The following is a 22,466-nucleotide window of genomic DNA, read 5'->3' as shown; positions in this document are numbered from 1 at the left end:
ATTTTTCAGGTTTAAGATAAATTAATCCAATTTTTTTTCAGTGTGTTTTTCAAACTACTAGTGCACCACAAATTTATAAACCAGACTTGTCCTTCATAGGAAATGCTATTCTTCAATGCTAAAGCCTTGAAAATAATGGCTAATGCCATTGCCAAATGGGCAGGTATTTTCAAAATTTTTCTTTTTGCCTCATAGAATAAGGCAAAAGAATAAGAATTTTAAATATAATTCTATATTTATAGAATTATATAAATATAATTCTTAACTGAGCATAGAATTATATTAAAAATTTCCTTCATTGTGCCAAAAATCACTGAAAAGTCAGTAACAGCTTACAGTTTGTGAAAACCCTTCATTTTCTGAAAGTATGCATAGTAGAAATGAAAGTAGTTACAGAAAGATACAACTTTTAAGATACATTTGTCCTTTGTCAGTTTAATTGGAGAAAATAATGTTAGAGGTGGTAAATCTGTTAAGACAACTTCTAATTAATAGAATCACAGGACATGTTGAGTTGGAAGGGACCCACAAGCATCACTGAGTCCAACTTTTAGCACTGCATAGAACCATCCCAAGAGTAACAGCCGTACCCAAAATCATCATCAAAATGCTTCTTGAATCCTGTCTATGGGCTTGGTGCTCTAACCACTTCCCTGGGGAGCCTGCGGCAGTCTCCAACCACTCTCTAGGTGATAAGACTTTTCCTAATATCCAATTTAAGCCTCCCCTGACACAATTTCAGGCCATTCCCTTGGAACCTGTCACTGGTCACTACAAAGACAAGATCAGTGTCTGCCCATCCTCTTCCTCTCACAAGGAAGTTGTAACTTCAATGAGGTCTCCTCTGAGTCTCCTCTTCTCCAGGCTGAACAGATCAAGTGACCTCAGTCTCTGCTCATACAGTTTCCTCTCAAGCCCCTTCACCATCCTCGTGGCCCTTTTTCAGATGCTCTCAAGCAGCTTAATGTCTTTCCTATATTGTGGCACCCAAAGCTGTATGCAATATTCAAGGTGAGGCTGCCCCAGCTCAGAGCAGAGCAGGACAATCCCCTCTCTTGCCCAGCTGGCCATGCTGTGCCTGATGCTCCCCAGTACAGCGTTGGCCGTCCTGGCTGCCAGGGCACTGCTGGCTCAGTGACCAGGACCCCTGGATCCTTTCCTGTGGCACTGCTTTCCAGCATCCCATTCCCCAGTCTGTACGTACATCCAGTGTTGCCTCAACCCAGGTACACTTTCCCTTGTTGAAGATCATACAATTGGTGATTGCCCAGTCCCCTAATTTTTTGAGTTTTCTCTTCAAGGTCTGACTGCCTTCAAAGGCTCCTCCCAATGTTATATCATTTGCATACTTGCTTAATATTCCTTCCAGTTCTGCATGAAAGTCATAAAGATGTTGAAGAATACAGGACTGAGCATGGAGTCCTGTGTAATACCACTAGTGACCAGTTCCCAGTTTGATGTCACCCCATTCACTGTAACTTTGTGCCCAACACATGAGCAAGTTGTTCAGCCAACACCAACCCATACTGTGTTTATCCAGCTGTATGCTGAAAATTTTTTCTAGAAGGATCCTGTGAGAGAAAGTATTGAAAGCTTTGCTAAAACCCAGAAAGATTACATCAACAGGCTTCCACTGATCAATTAAGTGAGATACCATGTCATAGAAGTAAAACAGATTTGATAAGCAGTACTTTCCTATCATAAAGCCATGCTGGTTGTGACCAATTACTGTGTTGTCTTCCCAATGTTTTTCAACACCTCCCAAAATAACATTCTCCATAACTTGATAAGGCACTGAAGTGAGACTGACAATCCTGTAGTATCTGGGATTCTCATTTATGCTGTTCTTGAAAAATAGGAGATCCAGTCAGCTGGGATCTCCTCTGGGTTCCCAAGACCACTCAAAAATCATTGAGAGATGTTTTGAATGACATCAGCAGCTCTTTGAGGATTCTCAGATGAATCCCATCAGGCCCTATAGATTTTTAGGGATCCAGCTGGAGCAGCAGTTCCTGCACAACTTCAGAATCTTAAAGAACTGGGAGTTGATCATTGCTGCAGTCATGGTTCTCCAGCTCAGGGCTGTGAGGACCCCTTGGTGAATCACCTGTGACAAAGGCACAGACAAAGAATTCACTAAACACTCTGCCTTTTCCATGTAACTGTTTAGCTGGGAAGGAGAAAATTGTAAATTTTTGCTGCTTCTTCATGGTACCCTATCACCTTTAACATTTTTGCAGGCATTTTTTGAGCTGGGAAAGTGGGTAAGAAGAGGTTAAAAAAATATCTGCACCACTGTTTCAGCTGTCAGACATCAGGACTACTAAGACTAGATATTCACCCTTCAGGCAGTTTTGTGACTGCAGCTCAAAATGAGCCCTGTCTAAGCAGAAACATACAATTATTCCAATCAAATTATTCCTAGGCTACACAATACAATTATCCAGCTTAATTTGAAAGATGAATTAATTGAAGGATTGTTTTCTTTTTTTTTTTTTTTTTTTTTTGCATAATATATCCCTCTGTAGGATATTCATAAAGAACAGTTAAGCACTTGACTTTCATTTTAGAGACTCTGAAAGGTCTTTTGAAAATTTCTTATTAAAATTTTAATAAGAAGCAGACTTCATTTCAGCTTTTTACTGTTGGGGAGAGGAGGAGATTTTTAACACTACAAATCACCTCTTACATTAGCACAGAATCAATATATAGAAGTAGAAAGACAAAAGCGATGCTTTGTGAAAGATTTTTCTATTTTTTTCCTCTTTCACAGATTAGGACTGATTGAAAGAACGGTTCAGCATGAATTCCTCTGTATTGCTACGTCTCATGGTGATGCTGGTTCAACTTTGGCCTTGTTCTCTCAGCACGCAGAACTCCAGTGCTCAAAACACAGTTCAGTCTTTCACACCAGTTCGAAGAGTGAAACGTAGCTGGCTGTGGGAACCTCTTTTTGTAACTGAGGAACAGATTTCACCAGATCCTGTGTATATTGGACAGGTATGATAAGTAATGATTCAAGGACAGTATAAAGGTAGATTTAGCATGCTGAGTAGCAGCTTCTACCCTGACTTGGAAAGCCAAATATCTCCAGTGATGTGGAAATAGCAAGAAACATAGAAAGAGGAGATCTGGAAGCTCTAATAAGGCAGTACTACACCTCTCCTTTCCTGTGACCTTTCTCAAGGACAGAGGAGTCTGAGAGCTGTAGGCCATGACAGTACCAAGCACCTTCCTTCACTGAGAATTGCTGCCAAGGAAACTCCACATGCATGCTGTTATTAAAACTAGTTCCACATACAGCAGATGAAGGTATAAAGTTGAAAAGTTCCTTTCTTCCTTCTGAGTGGAAGTTAAGGACTCATTTATCTACATCTGGCAATTTGCTTGTGCTATTTTTGGCACTGCAGCCATACTGAGTGTAGTGTAGTTTACAAACAGCATTTTGCTTGATTTTCTGTTACACTAAGTAGCAGCTGATTTACCCCTCATTAATTTTTAATGAAGCTGATTAATACTAAATCCTTTTAACCACTGAGAAACTACAGGAATCTGCATGGTTCATTAGATTAGCGTAGGTTTAGCACAACGACCAATTATTTTTCACCCTCTTTTAAAAATGTGCTGTAAGATAATTGTCTTAATGAGGGTTTATCTGCCCTCTTCTCTCTCTGCTTATCGTTATTATTATATTTATTATTATTATTTATTTTTGTATCACTAGGAGTAATTTTAATCTTGAGATCTGCTATTCTTTTCTTTAAGGCCCTTTTTAGATGAATGAACTAAAATAAGTTTAACTGCTAATTAACTAGCACTAAAATTTAATTGGGCCCAAAGGGTGAAGTGCTCAAAATTCATTAATTACTTTTTCACTGCCCTTTCAAAGTAGTTACTATGGAAGTGTGATGTCTCACTTCTGAAAGAACAAGTGAAGGCATACTATTTTTTAAACAATTATTATTACTTTTCCAATACATTGGAAAGTATTTCCTGCAAAGAAGCTTCATAAATGTCATGTATTTTCATGATCTCACCTTTTTATTTCTCACAGGTTAACTGGGGATTTTATTGAAGATTATTGTTAATGTATTGCAGTGAAACCATTGTCTAATAAGACATATTTACTTGTGTCTTTTTATTGAGTAGAATATGCGCTGCTTTCAGCAAATGAAGTGGTAGTCTATGATCAACACATGAATTTTTAGTAATTAAGGCCCTGAAGAAAACTGCATCAACGAAAATATAAAGGTAGACAGTCTCTGTTTTTAAATCACTATTCCATATAAAAATCTTTTTTCAGTCAGAACTAAATTTTCAAATTTCATTTAACATAGACTCATGACTTCTTTTCCATTATCAAGATTAAGAAAAAAATAAATGTATCTATAAGCACTGCAATGGCAGATACACAAGGATGAGTATAAAATACTTGTTCTCAGTTCTCATTTACAATTGTAAGACCATTTATTTTGTTCCCAGCCTAAAAAAAAAAAAAACAAGTAAACTTAGAACCTTTGCTATTCTTTCTCAGCAAATGTCATCTGTAAGGGACCTCACATTTAACATGTTCATGGTCATGAAATCTTTTGTAGATAAATGATTTTGAGTGAAATTGCTAAACACAGGCTATGTCTTAGCAGCCAGTCAAAAAGGCATGCTCCCAGACCCTAAGGGTTTGATACACTCTGTGGTCATATCTGAACCCCATGTTAGTTTAAAGATCTAGATATAGGTTACTTCTCCCATGTCCTGGGTTATATGATAAGGAAACCAAGATTTATGGGTAACAAAGAATCTGCGCTGCCCCTTAATTAGATGCTAAATTTGGATGGTGTTAAAATGAGTTTGACCAGACCACTTATAAAGGGGGTATCATGGTCCATGTTTAGCACACAACTACTTGTGTTAAAAATATTTAAGTTGTTCATATTTTAAATGGTTCTAAACTCCCTAAGACTTGAAAATTCTGTCTTTTGCACTGGCAAGAATAATTAACTCTGAATATTTTAGGCATTAAATACCTTTACAGAACTCACAGTAGGAACTCAAAACTGTTCCTCATATCTCAGAGCAGTGTCCCAGTCACATTCTGAATAAATTATCCATCTGATGCATGCAGACAATTATGCATAATGAAAATCTTAAAAGGCATAGGCATTCTTCCAAAGAAAAGTTAAACCTATTTTTGCAACTTCAGAATTTAGTACAAAATATTTGAGCAGATCTGACAGGGAAATGTTAGTTTCCTGTCCTATGACCTCACATTTTACAGTGACCTTTAGGGTCAATAAACATAAGCAAAACAGTGAGATAATTAAAGTCAACATTTAGGCATATTATTTGCATTTTAAACATGTTGCTTCATAAGACAAGCAAGTTGAATAATTTTTTTTTACCTTTGGATTTTTCAATTAGTATCCAGGCTCTTAGAGAGTTTGATATTTTTTTGTTCTAAAAGAAAAATAAATGGAGAAAAAATAGAGAATAAATGATAAAATGGAAATTTTTGTTCCCATAAAATTCAACTGTGGATGTCTCCCATGTTAGGAAATGAAGTTATTGCTCTTAAAATATTCCTCTATTATATATCACTAGCATTAACCACACTATTTTGTTATCATGAACAAATGCAGCTGGACCAAAATTGCCTCCAAGACTCAGCTTCATTAAAGGAATCATCACCACAAAGTTTGTCTTAACAATAAAACATAGGATGTAGATCATCCTGGAAGGAAATGAAAAATGTCCATCAATTTATTTTGGAATAAACAATACAGACTTTCACTGCAGAATGTCTTTTCACCTGTTATATTTCAATAGAAACAGAACATATTGTATACATTTACACTTAGCATTGTTGGTTAAAAAATAAACAACTTAAAAAGTACATGTATCATCTGCAATAATAAAAAAAATTAGGTTATGTTTAATGACCTTTGCATTGTTTTCAGCAGAATTATAGGGGAGCTGAAAACCAATGAACCAAAGTAGGTACTTAGATGCATTCCCTTCACTTCAAAGTAGCAGAAGCATCTTTTTTCAGGTGCATCGCACATTTATAAGTCTGTTATATCCATACTTTAAAATCAAATAATTTTAAATATCTTAAAATTAAAATGGTTGTCTGAAAATGTGACAGTACCTCCTTTCAAACAATAGTGTCCAATAAGGCTCATTAGTGACACTGTAGAATCAAAACAAGGCATAAAATGAATGTTTCAAAACTTCATTCTTCCCAAACTGTGACTTATTTTTCTCCCTTTTACTTTCAGCTGAAATCAGATTTAGACAAGCAGGATGGTAACTTAAAATACATTTTGACCGGGGAGGGAGCTGGAAGCTTTTTTGTCATCGATGAACTTAACGGCAAAATTTATGTAACACAAAAGTTGGATCGAGAAAAGAAACCTTTCTACACTCTAAGAGCACAAGCAATTAACAGGAGCACTAATCTTCCTGTTGAACCTGAATCAGAATTTATCATCAAGGTTCGAGATGTCAATGACAATGAACCGCAGTTCTTGGATGGACCTTATATGGCTACTGTTCCAGAGATGTCACCTGAAGGTATGATATACTGTGAATCAAACTCTTTATTTCCTGATTTTTTTCTAGACAGCTATGTTGAAGTAAAATCTTAATAGCATATTTTACAGACTGCATCTCAGTAAGAAGAAAGCAAGTCTTTTACAGGTTTGGAAATTTGCAAAGGTATATTCTTAACCTGAGGGTTGTAAGTACCTCTACTTAACATTCTTTTTTTTAAATATTTAGGTACCTACATCTGACCACGTCCTTTTATAGATTCTGGATACATGCTTAGATTGACAATAGACATTTGTCTTTCCCGTCAGTGATTCAAACTTGAAATTTTCACTTGTTTAAAAATATAACATTCTCAGTAGAAATAGGTAGAGTACTGCAGCCAGTTGGGAAGATATGATGGCCACTCTCACTCTTGGCATGTTGCCTACTTATTTACATTGTCAAGCCTCTTTGCCTTCAGTCAGCTTCTCCTTGTTTGGATTAGGTAGTGTGCAGTGAATGCATTCTTCCTTCCAATTTCCTAAGTACATGATTTGTAATTTTTCTGTCAAGAGGAAAACTTAATCCCTGTACCTCTTCTTTCTCACTTTCACATGTTCAGACAGACCTGTACTAGGATCTGTCATGTATTTGGAAACTTAATACAACAAATACAAAGCAAAGTCAACATGTGGTGAATATAGGCATATATACATGCATATTTTTACATACACATATGTATTCATAATATGTGCACATCCAAGCCTTCAAAAAACCCAAAGTGTTAATAGAGCTGACGAAAAAAGGAATGTTATAGATAATATCTCCAAATAGTTGTCGTTAAAATCAAACAGAAAGTAGATTCTTTAGATCTTACATAAAAGATCCCAGTAATCTTTAAAATTTTTGCAACTACTCCTTTTCCTTATTTTTACTGCAAATGATTTTGAAAAGAAATTCAAATATTGTGGTGCTTTAAATAGTAAGAATCAATGAAGTCATTAATGCAATAGAATCAGTGATGAGATTAAGCATTATCTGCTCAACTTTTAGAGCAGAATCAGTGAAAATTTGACAGCAAGCCATAAACTTTATCTTCTTCTACCAGCCAGGATAGCAGGTGAAAGAAAAGGATATTCACGCCTGTTAATTGAAAGTGAAGTTAGTATCCTAATTTCTGCCAGGATGCAGCAGCTCATCATCACTGCCAGCAGTAGCTGCAAAAGACTTCAAATGCATTTGATCAATTTACTCGCTAGGGATACTTGCTACCTGCTTATACCAGTTTCCACCAGAGAAATCACATTTATTGTTTCTTCACTGCGACTTTCTTCTGTGTAGACAGACTTAATTCTGCACCTGACCTGTTGTTTGAATAACTTTTTCTAACATAATCAGTTGCTAGTTCAGAGGGTTCTTCCTGCCTTTGCATCTTGTTCATTTGCTCAAGTTTGGAGACAAGATAGGTGACTTGTCAAAGACCTTTGTATTTTTACGGTTTATGTTCTTATAGTAAAAATGAGTACAGTTCATTGCGTAGAATTATCTGGGATTTCAAAAAATTTAAGGCTTTGATAATACCTTTCTTTTTCTTTTTTCCCCCAAGTTGATAAAAGACTGTTTATAGGCTCCTTAATCTCTTATAAAAATGTTTTTTAATGACTGATCATTTAGTATGTCTTCATTTATACGCGCAGAGACTTGCAACCCCTCACATAAGTGTATGAAAAACTGAATTTCTTCCATTTTATCTTTCTGTCTTTACAATGGCTATATGGGGGAAAAAAGAAAAAAATAAGAAAAATAGTCAAGTATAGTACTACTTAAGACAAAAAACAACAGTAGCAATGTTTTCCCATATACTTCTGTTTCTTACCTGAAACCATCAATAAGCAGTTGACAGTTGAGAAGTTTCACTCTATACTGCCTTGAGTTTTCTATAAAGAGATACACTAATAATGAAAAGCTCAGCTGTCTTTGTCCACTCTCCTGTGTCATCTATTATGTATTTAGATTCCTAAAACATGGTATCACTTCAGCATAAGATTAATTAAGCTTCAGAAAATGTAATTTTTGTGATATTCCTGTAATATTATAAATAAAAAATATTCCAGTGAAATATAGAAATATATTAAATGAAGCAATAAATTAAAAATCAGAAGTAAAACCATGTCCCACTTGTCAGAATGGGTAAAGAATGACGTAAAATCTCTATTTGCCTTCTCTCTTAAGCATGGACTTCTTGAAATAGAAAGCTCACTGATTTATGATTATCCAGTGTATGATAGATGAATCCAGGTCATCCAGGGTTTTGAAATATTTTTTGCATTACTACTTCTACACTTGACCTCAAAAGCACTAGTACCATAGCCATTCCAGAGATCATTCTTTCATCTACTTCTTCCATGGAGACATTACTGCAACACTAATACTTATGTCTGGAATCTAAAAAGCAAGTGAAGTGTATACCTTGATAGGGGTCAGCTCTAAAACATTAAACGACTGAGCCATACACCGTGAGTACTTCTGGGGTGTACTACCATGAGTACTCACTTACCCTGCTTCTTAAAAGGTAGGGACTGCACTACTGAGGTGGGACCTGTTTCAGTGCACATTCTAAACCAAACTTACAAGGAAATTTATAAACTCACAGCAGAGTGGAAGGATAACCCACTAAAGTTTGCAGTATCAATAACATAGTGGTTTATTATATTATTGTTTTTTCCCAGTAAACTAAAACATACTCTTACATAATAAGGGGTGAAGAACAGAGTTATAGAGAGTGCAATAGAGAGGCTTGCTCTTTGCTCTGTTTCTGTGCTTTCTAGCTTTGATTCAGCTCACTGATGCTCAGCCTCCTGATAATTTCCTCACAGAAAGCACTCTTAGGAAGCATGGTCAAGACTTGGGAAAGCAGGTCACTGCTGCCGCACATTTTGTCTGAAACTAAGAAAGCAAGTAGATAATAATTCAGAGCTGCTCACTTGCCGCAGACAACCACAGCAAAACCAGAAAATAGACACAAATAGCTGTGCCTGAAGTTAGTTACAAGTACCAATATATATACAAATGTGCCAACAAATTAGAATACATTTTAATACTTTATTAGCTCTCTTTTATCTTCAGTACTAAATTTTATTAGGGTTTTATATGCAAGTGTCACAGTAAATGAAAAGCATGTCAGCAAATGGACTCTCTTCAGAGAACACAGGACTCTGCTTTACCCTCAGGCACTTGGTACAATTTTACACTGTCTTCCTTATAACAGTTAAAATTGTACAAATGCAGTATATCTGATGGAGTGGTTAAGAGTCAGATGCAATAATCTATCAGTACTTAATGTCTTTATAGATCTCAAGCTCTAGTTAGAAAAATGAACAGCTATTTCCCATATGAGGGCCCCATAGTATACTTAATGGGCTGCAGCATATAAATGTCACTCTGCCATATTTTGCCCAAGAAGGGTAAAAACAAGGGTGCAGACATATAAAGTAGCAGTTAACCTTAAATAAAACTAATCAAAAAGTTAAATTGTCAGTTATATCATGTAATGTTTACAATGTCACAATTAGGACTTTGCAGTTTCTTAATTTTTTGGGGGTGTGTGCAGTGTGCAATATATTAATTGATTATTTTAAAATATATTATTTTTATCTGTTCAGTTATTCTTCTCACAATCATGTAGTTACAAATATGGCTCTTGGGAATTTTTGAGTATAGAATATTAAAATTTCAATTTCACTGACCCAAATACAAATGTTAGGTAAATATGATTCCATTCTGCAAATGGTTTGAGTTGGGTTTGGGTTTTTTTTTTTTTGTGGGTTCTGCTTTGGGGTTTTTTTTTGTTTGTTTGTTTTTGTTCTTGTTTGTTTGTTTGTTTTTGTTGTTTCTTTTTTTTTTTTTTTTTTGAGGGGGAGTTTGTTTCCGTTTTAGTTTAGCTCATTTTGGTGGATTGTTTTTTTCTGATGGTCAAAGGTATAAAGAAATACAGGTTTCATCAAAGTGAAAAATTAAAAACCTAGAAAATACTCTAAAGCCTGAGTAACATTTTTCTTCTTCTTGCTACATAGTCTATACTTAACATAGAGTTTCATGTAGCTATCACACAATCTTTGTTCTAAAAAAATGTGAGAAATGATAGCCTGCTCTTTACATAGTCATCTGTCACCCAAATTTAGAACTAAATTGTCTTCCTCCTTGTAGTGAAGTATATCTGTTATTTCTTCCTTCCAGGTCAGCTCCTTCTTTACTAGATTCCTTTTGACTATTTACATTTCCATTGATTGCATCTACCAGCTGCATCTCACTGGCTCCAGCTGAACAAAGTCCTTACTACTGTGCTCTGAAATACTCTAGAAGAGTTAACAGACAAGAAGGAAAGTGTGTTTGGTCTCAGAGAAGAGGGAAATGCTGGTTTAGATTCAATATTTCTTTATACTCCTTAGAAACTGTGCAGAAAATAGATTTACCTTTAAATATGAGATGTACAAAAGCTGTGATGATGACTTTGAAGTCATATGTATATTGGATTTTACTCCTGATTTACTAAATATGTTCCTATAAATAAGTCCATTCCTAAACATAGTTGTGGACACTGGAGTTTGTTGAATAGAAAATGGCAGACTATATCTGTTGGATTATTCATAATTTCTGATCCCTTCCTAAATAACAATTTTTTTTTCAAAGCAACTGTGTTCTAGTCATGCTAATTTTCTTAGAGGATGAATTTTCTGTGATTGTGAGAGCAATTTTCATAGAAGGCAGCCGATAGGATGTTAACAGCTGTGTAGCCGAAGATTCCATTTACTCTTCAGTCTTATTAAAGAATTATGTTATTTCTGAGGCATATATGTGGCCTGATTAAATATGAATTTGTAATTTTATCTTTAAAATTTCTCCAAAGCAGTAGGATCTGTATATATATTTATAAATCTATACATCTAAATCATCTATACTTATGCATCTAAACCCACAGGTCAGATATTTGATATTGTAGGTAAGTTATGAAGGACATATAGGTCCAAAATTTGGTGGGAACTGATAACAGCTTAGTTTACTCTCTGCCTGAGAGAAGGAAACACATGTTATGGAATCACTTCCATAACATGCTGCTCAATAAATTGAGAGAAAATGCAAAAGAAATAATTTTTAAAGAAGCAAGTTATTTAATTTAGTCTATCCTTATATTAGAAAGCTTTTTTCATTTCTTTTTAAAAATAAAACTATTTAGCTGCTATAAAACCCAGCAATGAATATATTTATTTTATTTGGGATAAATATCACATTTGGTTTTGTCATTAAAAAAATGGTGTTTCTGGTCTAACTCCTGGCACTCCACCTTTTGTTCTTCTTTTCTCCTCCAGCCTAACTATACTTCTGTATCGATAAGCAGGTGCAACCACATGAATGTATGCCAGAGATTTTTATAAAGTAGCTTGATTTCCTGCTGTTCCTCACAAGAAGTGATATTTGCATTCTAATGCAGAATCTAGGTGAAGAAAAAAAGACAAAAATTATGATTACATAAAAAAATTATATTACTGTGGATATTTCTTTTAAAGGACAGTCATTAGAGAAGGTGTCATGAGATTACTGTCAATCTTCTATCTAGGATATGAACAGCTTCTCATCAAAGAAGAAACCAGGCTCTGTAGTTTGATTCCACTGTGTTTTTGCACTGGGATTTCTGCCACAAATTTTGCACTGGGACAAGCTCATTAAGACTCAAGAATAAAAAACTTTATTAGAGCCTTATTATACTTCTTGGTTGCTTTGCTTGTTAACAATTAATTTCTTTATCACCAGTGGACATACTGGTGATAAAGTGACTGTGTTTTCTTATTCCTATGGGAAAATTCCATAAAATACTTTGAAGGAGAGGAGGAGAAACAATTTGCTTTATCCCATTGACATTAGAAAATAGGCATGATATGTCGCATTTTAAGCAATATAAATGTTGTGCTGAAAAAGCATATATACAGTTTATTTTTCTTTTAATTGAAATTTTGAATGCAATAAAAACAGCTGCTGAGGAAATATTTTCCCTTTTTAATAGTAAATTTAATAGGTGCCATTTGGTCCTGTAAATTTTTAGGACTGTTTGTTAGTATAAATGGTATGCTAAAAGTTTTTTAAAGAATTTATGTTTTGCAATTATAATTTATAAAAGAAGAAAACAAACATAATCTATTTTATTTTTCCTTGAGGTACTTCGGTTACACAGGTAACAGCTACAGATGCTGATGATCCTTCTTATGGGAATAGTGCTCGTCTGCTTTACAGTCTTCTTGAAGGACAGCCTTATTTCTCTGTGGAGCCAAAGACAGGTACTACAAATGAATTTGTACATTCATAAACTCATAAAATGGATGCAAGCAAAATTGTCTTTCTTGATTGTAAGAAAAAGATCAACTGGTACCACTCTACACTCTTCCATCTCGGCATAGTTCCTAGACCTGAAAAAAAATAATCAACTTTTCTTTCCCATAGGAAAATGAAATTTTTTCTCTCTAGCACATACATTCAGCGTATCACCATGAGAACTAATATCCAGTATAAGACCAGTTGTGCTATGCACAGTTTGGAATGAAAATTCATGTTTCATGCATCTATACTATATACCCATGTCAGATGTTGAGAAAAAACTGAGACTTATATGCCATTGTATTATACTTCTTGTTTTTAGGGGTCATTAGAATGGCTCCCCAAATGGATAGAGAAACAAAAGAGCAGTATTTGGTCATCATTCAAGCCAAAGATATGGTTGGGCAACCAGGAGCATTGTCTGCAACAGCCACTGTTACCATCAATCTCTCTGATGTCAATGACAATCCACCTGAATTTCAACAGCGTGAGTAGAAGCTAATTACAGTAATGGAAGTCTTGAGGAAGTTTAGATCCACTGTAGCTCTGTTAGGTTTGCAGGTAGGTCTTTTAGAACAGGACTGTGCTTTGACTAAAGCATGCAGCTGTAAAAAAGTAAAATAGTGAAAAAAAACAAAAAAAAAGTCCTCACAAAAGCTCAAAAACCAAGAGGAAAAGGAATTCTATAATTGAAAAAATGTCAAGTCTGCTGTTTTTTTTGCTAATAGAGTTTGGAGACAAATCATTAAACTGTTTTCCCTATAATTTGCACTACCTCAGCCTAAAATCTGAATAACAGGATATTTAGCATAATTTTCAACTCTTCTTCTTTCTTCTTTTCCTCTCTTCATTTTTTTCTGATGCATTCTAGAGAGTTTTTGGCAAATGATGTGAACCACTCTGTCCAGGTAGTTTCTAGCAGATGTGGGAGCTGCTCATTGGGCTACCAGGAAAAAACTGTGCTGTTGGGAAGTGCTGCCCTCCACTGTTTCTTCACCATGTTCAGTCACAGAATCATAGAATAGTTTGTGGTGCAATGGACCTTGTTGCATCTAGTCAAACTCTTCTTGGGCAGGGATGCTCAGAGCAAACTGACCTAGAATTTTTTCAGTGATGGAACATTCACCTTTTCTCTAGGCAACCTGTGTCAGTGTTTTACCACCCTCAGAGTAAAAAGCATTTTTCTTATAGGTAATCTAAACCTTCCCTCCTTCAGTTTAAAACCATTACTCTATACAATGCCAGATCACATCGAAGTTGGGGCTTTTCCCAGCTCTCCAAGAACCTCAAGCTACAGCACTTATTAACCATGGCAGATCACTAAACTTTGCCAGTATTGTTTCTTTAGGACTCTACTATATGAGTGTCTCTGAAGAGGCTCCTGTGGGCACCACTGTAGGCAAAGTCTTTGCAGAAGACAGAGACATTGGGGACAACGCAGCCATGGACTATTTCATTGAAGCAGATAGCTCAGGTGTTTTTGACATCATTACTAACAATGAGACTCAAGAAGGAATTATCTTACTGAAAAAGGTGAGATCTCAGAAACTTTAAAAAAAATCTCTAAATATTTGAAAGAAAATCCTCAAGCAAGCTGGATGTGTAAAAAAAAAGGTCTACTGCTTTGGATTGTCTTATTTTTTTTCTTTAGGCTTTGTGATTTGATTCAAATATTATGAAGGATAAAAAGGAAAATGCTTTTCTTTCTTCTGACATTTTTGACTCATTCCTATTACTGCTGAATAGTGACATTCAGAGTATTTTGATGTTATCCTTAGCTGTGCCACAGAGTGTATCCCATTATGAGATTATGTTCCATCTCTTTTGTGCATTGCCTGTAAAATATTTATCAATAAATTGCAAGAAATCTCACCTTACTTCCAACACCTCCTGTTAACTGAAACAAGAATTTATTAACATATTAGATAGTGGAGTTTTTGTTGGTACATAGCTTTAAAACGATACTAAGTAGAATCAAAAAAGACCAGTTTATGAATTAAGAAAATAAATATTCTTTTATACTGTGTAATTTATTTTGGAATCACTCAAGAAGATTCCTCAGTCATCTCAGGGATCATCTGAAATGAAGTTAGAGCTCAATAGCCTAGTGGAATGAAAGACCCTGAAAGAATTGAATGCTTTAAGTGTGAGAGTTTTTAGTTTGTTTAGGTATTTTTCTTTGGTTTGTGGTTTTTGTTTTTTTTTTAGTTTGAGAAGCAATTTATTTAGTAGGTTTTATTTATTTATTTATTTATTTAATTAATTCAGAAGATAAAGAATATCTAAAATTGTAATGAAACTACGTGTTATTAGGGCTGACATTCTATGGGAATTATTTTTTACAGTATTGCTTGACTGCAGTGTTGCAGCCAGTGTGAAATGTGAAAGCAAGAAAGAAAACAAGCAAACATTTGAATTTGAAAGGGTTTCTAACATAAAAAGGAAACCTTAGAATTAACTTTTAGTAGTAACCATTTTTAAAAAAAAAATTTTTCAAGTATAGCATTACTTAGTCTTTAATCTCATATCATTTATTGAATTATATTTAATTTAAATATTAAGAAAGAAATATTCCAAATCTCACTCTCTTTCTTAACAGAGAGTGGATTATGAGAGGCAAAGGAGATACAGTATACAAGTAAAAGCTGTAAACAGATACATTGATGAGCGTTTTTTGAAAGAAGAGCTATTTGAAGACACAACCATTGTCAAAATCAATGTGGAAGATGCTGATGAACCTCCAGTTTTCACCTTGGAGAACTACATGATGGAGATTGTCGAAGGAGCTATGAATGGTGCTTTGGTGGGGCTCGTAACTGCCAGAGATCCAGATGATGATGGGAGTCCAGTCAGGTACCTGTCTTAAAATGTGAACAGGCATCAAAGGCAAATGTAGTTGGTATTTCCAGAGGTATTTCTGTTCCTCACCATAGCTCATAATTACAGTTAATTTTGTTTTTACTCCAATAGCCAAGGTTATTGAGGATGTCATGATTTAACCCACCTCAGTAGGTAAGGACCATAAAGGCACTTACTCCCTCCCACAGCCACTGGGATGAAAAAGAGAATTGAAAGTGTAAAGTTGTGAGAACTCATGGGTTCAAATGGGTTCATGGGTACAAGCTGTTTATTATTTTTATTGAGGATATAATAATAATAATAATAATAGCAATAATAGTAATAGTAGTAGTAGTAGTAATAATAATAATAATAATATCAAATAAAATAAGATATTGGAAAAACCCAAATCTACAACAAATCCCCAAGGAAAAAAGCAATGCCAAAAGACCCAAAACAATTGCTCACCACAAGTCAGCTGAGACCTAGCCACTCAATCCAGCAAAAGCAGATTCTGCTTTTTATAGTGTCAATGATAAATAATTTTGCTGTCTTTAAATGAGAAAACAGGTAATTAATCTTTAACATGGGATTTATAATTAAAATAATTTCTTGAATTGCCTAGCATCATTGTGTACTATGCAATTTAGGCAAAGCAGGATACAGTGACAAATGGTTGCGGCACAAAATAATTTATGGTGTGTAGATTTCTAATAGGAAATACATATATATTATGCTATGGCTTCAGAGCTGTTGGTGGTGATTTGTCATGATTTTCCATGAATTTACTGTTATTTATTAGAGTAGTAATAAGTTGAATTAAATAAGAAAAAATGTACATGGATTTTTTTGTTTCCCCCTCTAAATGGGCTCATTTGGTGGTTTGATTAGATGACTTCAACATCTCCTGTAGAACAATTAAACATTAACATATATCTATAACTTCTTAGTCAGAAATGTTTTGGAGGAACTTGCTTCAAATTGAATATGTCCACATAGTCCCAAAACAGTGATAAATCAATGAGCTATTTTAGAATAGAGAATATCACTTCTAATATAAACATATGTTTTTTGGGATAAGTGCTGTGAGAATGAGTTTAATTTTTAAAACATTCCTATCATAAATGACAGCAGTTACTTAAAATATAAAAACAGCTTGTGTTGCTTTGTAAACTTCAGGTTTCAAATAAATAAATTAAAAAAGATGTGCAAGAAAACCTCACAATGTTAGTAATAATTTTTTTTTTAAAAACCCAAATATCTAAAATAATGTTTTTGAAAAATGTTTATTAAGAAAAAATGCCCAAACATAATGGCTATGTCAGTAATATTATAAATACCTTAAATAGAAGTTTATAAGTATCCAAATTTTGTTTCAGATTATAAGAGCTTTCATGTATAGTATTGTTCTGGTTCTTCAATTTATCTTCTTACTGATTTTTAAAAGACACAAAATGTATTTATAAACAAAAAATTAGAGTGTCATTTAACTGCTGACACAATGTCAACAGGAAACAGGCTTTCTCAAGCAGAATTAAGGGTACAATAAAAAGGAATAGTTGCATGTGGTCATTCTAAATTGAAGTGGAAAGAATCTTTCTACTATTCAAACAGGTTTTATTTCCATGAAATAGACTTTATTAGCAACTGCATCATATGATCTTTTGCTTTGTAGGCTATTAAAAACATCAGTAAATATATTTTACATTTGAACCAATATCTCTGGTTTCTATTTAAGTTCATCTTTGTCCTGCAACAAGTGGTTAGACTTTAACAGCTTGAGTGGCATGTGTATATGTATGTGCACATGTACATGTCCACAACATCTGGAGCCTTTTCAGCAAAGACTCGAGAGCACTGAGTCTTTCCTGCAATCATCTCCTGCATTAGGATGTTGTACTCTGCCTTAGTGTCACCTCATTACAGATAGTTGTCTGTCTTTATAATGCCCATTCCCTTGGCATCAGAGCGTGTCAGCAATGATAAAATAGATTTGCCATGATACCTCCACTTAGATGTTAGTGTTATTCCTTTCACAAGTGGCAATTTTGCTGTTTCTTTTCAATGAAGTCATTCACCTGCTGTGAGACAGACTTAGAAGTAAGAATGAATAATGCATTTCGTATCCAGTTCATATTAAAATAGATCTGAGACATATTTAGTTTTATAAAAAGAAGAGCTTTGATCTTGGTGGCAGTGAATTTTAAATGTTTATACATGTATGTTTTTCATGGTTTACGAGTTGTTGCAGCACACATTTATATGCATATATGCACAGCTCTGTTTTCTCAGCTGACAATAGCTTTTTATGTCCTTGCCTCTGATGAAACTTTTCAGTACTACAGAATGTCTTTCCTTTTTTTGGTGCAGGTACTCTATTGTCCACAGCACTCATTTAAAGAGACTGTTCAGCATCAATGAGCACAATGGAGCAATCATTACCACTGAACCCTTGGACCGAGAGGTAGCTTCTTGGCACAACATAACTGTTACAGCCACAGAAACAAGTGAGTAAGAAATGTAAGGAATGCTGGGGTTTTTACACTGGGAACTGTAATTATCCTCTGTATGTGCATTCTTTTAAGTGGAGAATACATTCTTCTTTCCGATTATATTGCTGTTGCTTGCTACACTAAGGAGCATTATTAAAATGATTAGTTAAATAGAAGTGGAATGTATTTGAGCTCCAAGGTCCTGTGCTTTTTCATAAAAGATGACCTTATGAAAAAAGAAATCGTAATAGGATCGAGAGTGTAATGCTTTCAAGTTACATTGGAGCATAAGAATTGCTCCTGCAGTGCAAGATCTTATGTTAAATTAGACCCTGGTTAATTTCACACCAGATTTTTGACTAGTGTGAAATTGTCCAGGGTCTAATTGAACATCAGTCAGAAACCCGTGGCTCAAATTAATTGTGAATGTTAAGGCCTAAATCATCTAGATGTCTATTCAGGGACAATTAGAGCCTTGAAGCACCCTTTATATGGATTTTACATGTCAATTTTGTTTGAAAGTCAAATGCAAATTACCTGTTTGTGTTTTTGATGATCTGGTTGTCCTAAATCTGGGGCAACACTAGAAACTTAGCAGTTCCTCATTTATAAGGCACTTTAACTGCCTTAAGTTTAAGGCAGTTTAAGATTATTAGGATATTATTTAAAATCTAATCACATTCATCCTCAGGAAGGAGGAAAACCATATGAAACTAAAGTAAAATCAATTAATCAGACAGATTTTGCCAAATACTCTTAGGACCTGTTCTTTACACCTGAATCTCAGTTAAATGCCATTTATTGCTATGACCGCTTTAAACATATATTATTAAATTGAATTGTTGTCAAAAGGGTGACTTCCTGTGAGTTTGCAGGCCCCAAGTTGGGTAGTTTCCTGGCGGCTCTCCTGTCAGGGGAGACTTTCCTGGAGCAGTTCAGTATCAGGAACAAGAGATGCATTGGACTTTTTCGGTCTTCAGCTTATGTTTATTGTTATCTTATGGAAACTTCAGCACACTGTCTGTACCAGACTCTGTGTGCAGGAAAAACAGCACAAAAATGGCCAACAATCTCTTGTTACAAGGCCTTTTGAGTCTAATCAAAAACTAAGCTACCCAAGTAGGAAGTGACACCTCGATTATTTCCCTTTCTAACCCAATAACTGACCCCTAAAACCCGCAATGAGGATTTTTCTGCCCATTTACAGAATACCACCTAAACCCAAAAAGAAAGAGGAAGAAGAAAGAAGAAAGGAACTCAAGACAACACCCTATATCCTCCATCTTGAACCCATCTATAACATACTAAAAATCCTGAAATGTACATTTCTCACCCATGTGACATACTACACTACTCTCTACAATCTCTACAATCTATTTCACACTAAAGGTTTCTAGTTTACCTTGAGGCTTTGGAAGTTTTGTCCATGAATAAGGGTCAAAGTCAGTGCTCCCCTGGGGGGCCAGGACACCCCAGAGCAAACAGAAATATTCCCAGTGCCCTGGGTTTCCACACTTCCCTATAGAGCATTACTGCTCAAAGTCTACTGGATAATCAGCATCCATTTTCATTGAAGTCTTTAACTTGTATTTGGAATTGATGGTACTATCTTGCTTTTCATCTTCTCTGTGAGACTTTACACATTAATTTAATTCTCATGTTGTTGGGCAGATGACAGGTGTTAGCAAACTTGATCTCCGGCATGTCCTGAACAGCTCTATGGAAACACAGCAGAATAACTTTGGCCTAGACTTTTATTTGGTTAAATAATAAAACAGAAGAGAACCAAATATTATAAATGAATAACTGCCTCCTGCAGCAAAATAAAGTAATACTCTCATGGTAATTAAAGTTATTATAGAGAAACTGAGATCTTATTATGTTCAAATTCTTATTTTTTATTTCTTTAATGATTAAAAGGTCAATGTCTATAATGACATGTTCAAAAGATCTGAAGTTAGGTCACCTTGGCCTGGGCACACCTGAAAGGATTTGTATCAGGAACTAGCAGTATATTATTCCTTGAAATATAGTCATAATATGTACTGTGTTCATGAGACATTTGGTGGATGACATGGTGGCTCCACCGAAGCACAATCAAAATGCCATTAGAGTTCATCCAAATAAGATGTTCATTGTACCTTAGTCAAGTATTGAAACTCTGTTACAACAGCAACCTCTTTAGGAGCCTGTTGATATGTCCTGATATTCATACACTACAGAAGACTTTTGAGTCCATTGCAACAATCAGAGACCCCACTAATGTGAGAGTGGCTTGAGTCTGTTATTTTGGACCTGTGATGTGGACCATCCTAACCTCATGCCATTGAGGGAGCATGTTTTAAAAGTATTCAGAAGTAGGCCTATTTTTTTTGAATTTAAATGTGAGCAGGGAGAACTTGCAAACTCTTGACTCTCCACTTTATGCCTAAATCTCAAGAAAAATCAAGTTTCTTTTCATAAGTTTTTACTTGGTTGTGAGAAACTTTCACAAGTACAAGGCTGAAGTACAAACAATAGCATTCTAATCCTACCTGAGAGCAAGAAATCCTTAAATCATTACTATCCAATTGAGGGACAGTCAGTACTAGTTTTCCCCTAAGCTCGTTACTGGGGTCAGCTCTGTTCAATATGTTTTATCAATGATCTGGATGATTGGATCGAGTGCACTCTCAGTCAGCTTACCTACGGCACAAACCTGGGTTGTGGGAGGTTATTCTGTTGAAGGGTATAAAAACTCTGCAGAGAGACGTGAGCAGGCTGGATTGATGGGCCAAGGCCAATTGTATGAGACTCAACAAGGCCAAGTTCCGTCCTGCATTTGGGTCACAACAACCCTGAGGAGCACTACAGGCAAGGGGCAGAGTGGCTGGAAAGCTGCCTGGTAGAAAAGGACCTAGTGGTGATGGTCAAGAGAGGCTGAACATGAGCCAGTATGTAACTCAGTGGCCAAGAAGGCCAATGGTGTCCTGACTTGGATCAGAAATAGTGTGGCCAGCAGGACAGGACAGTGATTTTCCCCCTGTGTTCAGCAGTGGTGAGACTGCATCTTGAGCCCTGTGTTCAGTATTGTGCCACTTGCTTCCCGAAGCTGCTGAAGCAAATCTGGGGAAGGACAACAGAGAGGGTGGAGGCTTTGGAACACAAGTCCTGTGAGGAGCAGTTCAGGGAGTTGGGGTTGTTTGGACTGGAGAAAAGGAGGCTGGGAGGGAACTTTGTCTGCAACTACTGAAAGAGAGTTGCAGGGAAGTAGGGGTCAGTCTTCTTTGTCATGTAACAAGTAAGAAGATGAGAGGAAAGGACCTCAAACTACACCAGGATAAGTTTAATTAACTACTAGGGAAATTTTTTTCCTGTAAAGGGTTGTCTAGCATTGGAATAAGTTTTCCAGGGAAGCAAATGAGTCACCTTCCCTGGAAGTGTTCAAAAAAACTGTCGATGTGATACCTGGGGTCATGGTTTAGTGGTGAACATGTCAGAGTTAGGTTGACATTTTGATTTCATTAACTGAGAAGTCTTTTCCAACCTCAGTTATCTATGATTCTGTAATCAGTTTTACTTAATACTGTCAGTCCCAAAGAAATTAACTCACAACAAGAGTCATTTTACCACTAAGTCCTGCAGGTGTCTTTTCATGGGGGTCTCCAGACCTGGATACAGGATTGAAGTTCTGTGATAATTTAAATATGGATAATATAAATTTAATATTAAATGCCACCCTGCCTTGGTCTTTGTTTTTGTTGATAAACTTTCAACTTTTTGGAGTAGTCCTTTCTTAAAAAAAACTATTTACTTTCATTACTTTTAGGAAGTAAAGAAATTTGCCCTATCATACATGATAGACATACTATAAAAATATAAATTATGAAGATAATATTTATTGTTAGTAGTAATGCTAGCATGATTGTTATCATTGCAAGTTTATGTTTACTGGCTGATGTCAATGTAAGCTTTCTTTAATCCCCTACAAACACTGAGTTCTGTTTTGTGTCTAGAGATGGTCATTGCTCTTCTTTTCAAGTTAATAATATGGGTCCCTAGCAATTTAAATGTCATCTTAATTTTCACACTGATCCACCCTTTGGCACTTGACATCCTATTCTCTTAGTCCTTGTTTTTCAAGTCCTGATCTCTCTCATAGAGATTGTAAAAAAAAAAATAATTCTGCTAATTGGGAGATATTTAGATAATGTATGATATGGGTACATTAGATGAATGCATGTTGCCTACCTTCTCTTCAAA

The 22,466-nt window shown here is 35.4% G+C and overlaps 1 protein-coding gene across 4 annotated transcripts in view; it reads left to right on the top strand.

Annotated features, from left to right (window-relative positions):
- Positions 1 to 22,466, top strand: part of CDH19 (cadherin 19) — a 112,072-nt gene that overhangs the window by 71,742 nt on the left and 17,864 nt on the right. For 3 of the 4 annotated variants that reach the window (XM_077784509.1, XM_077784511.1, XM_077784514.1), the window contains 7 exons: positions 2,774 to 3,000; positions 6,276 to 6,570; positions 12,738 to 12,857; positions 13,217 to 13,381; positions 14,243 to 14,427; positions 15,494 to 15,751; positions 18,107 to 18,239. In XM_077784509.1, coding sequence (XP_077640635.1) covers positions 2,803 to 3,000; positions 6,276 to 6,570; positions 12,738 to 12,857; positions 13,217 to 13,381; positions 14,243 to 14,427; positions 15,494 to 15,751; positions 18,107 to 18,239 — 1,354 coding nt within the window. In that variant the 5' untranslated portion in view covers positions 2,774 to 2,802. Of the gene's footprint in view, positions 1 to 2,773; positions 3,001 to 6,275; positions 6,571 to 12,737; positions 12,858 to 13,216; positions 13,382 to 14,242; positions 14,428 to 15,493; positions 15,752 to 18,102; positions 18,240 to 22,466 lie in introns of all 4 variants that reach the window. The other variant, XM_021530887.3, reaches the window with a different exon arrangement.

Source organism: Lonchura striata, chromosome 1 (assembly GCF_046129695.1).
Source record: "Lonchura striata isolate bLonStr1 chromosome 1, bLonStr1.mat, whole genome shotgun sequence".
Classification (NCBI taxonomy): Eukaryota; Metazoa; Chordata; class Aves; order Passeriformes; family Estrildidae; genus Lonchura; species Lonchura striata.
This window is presented reverse-complemented; position numbering and strand designations above follow the sequence as displayed.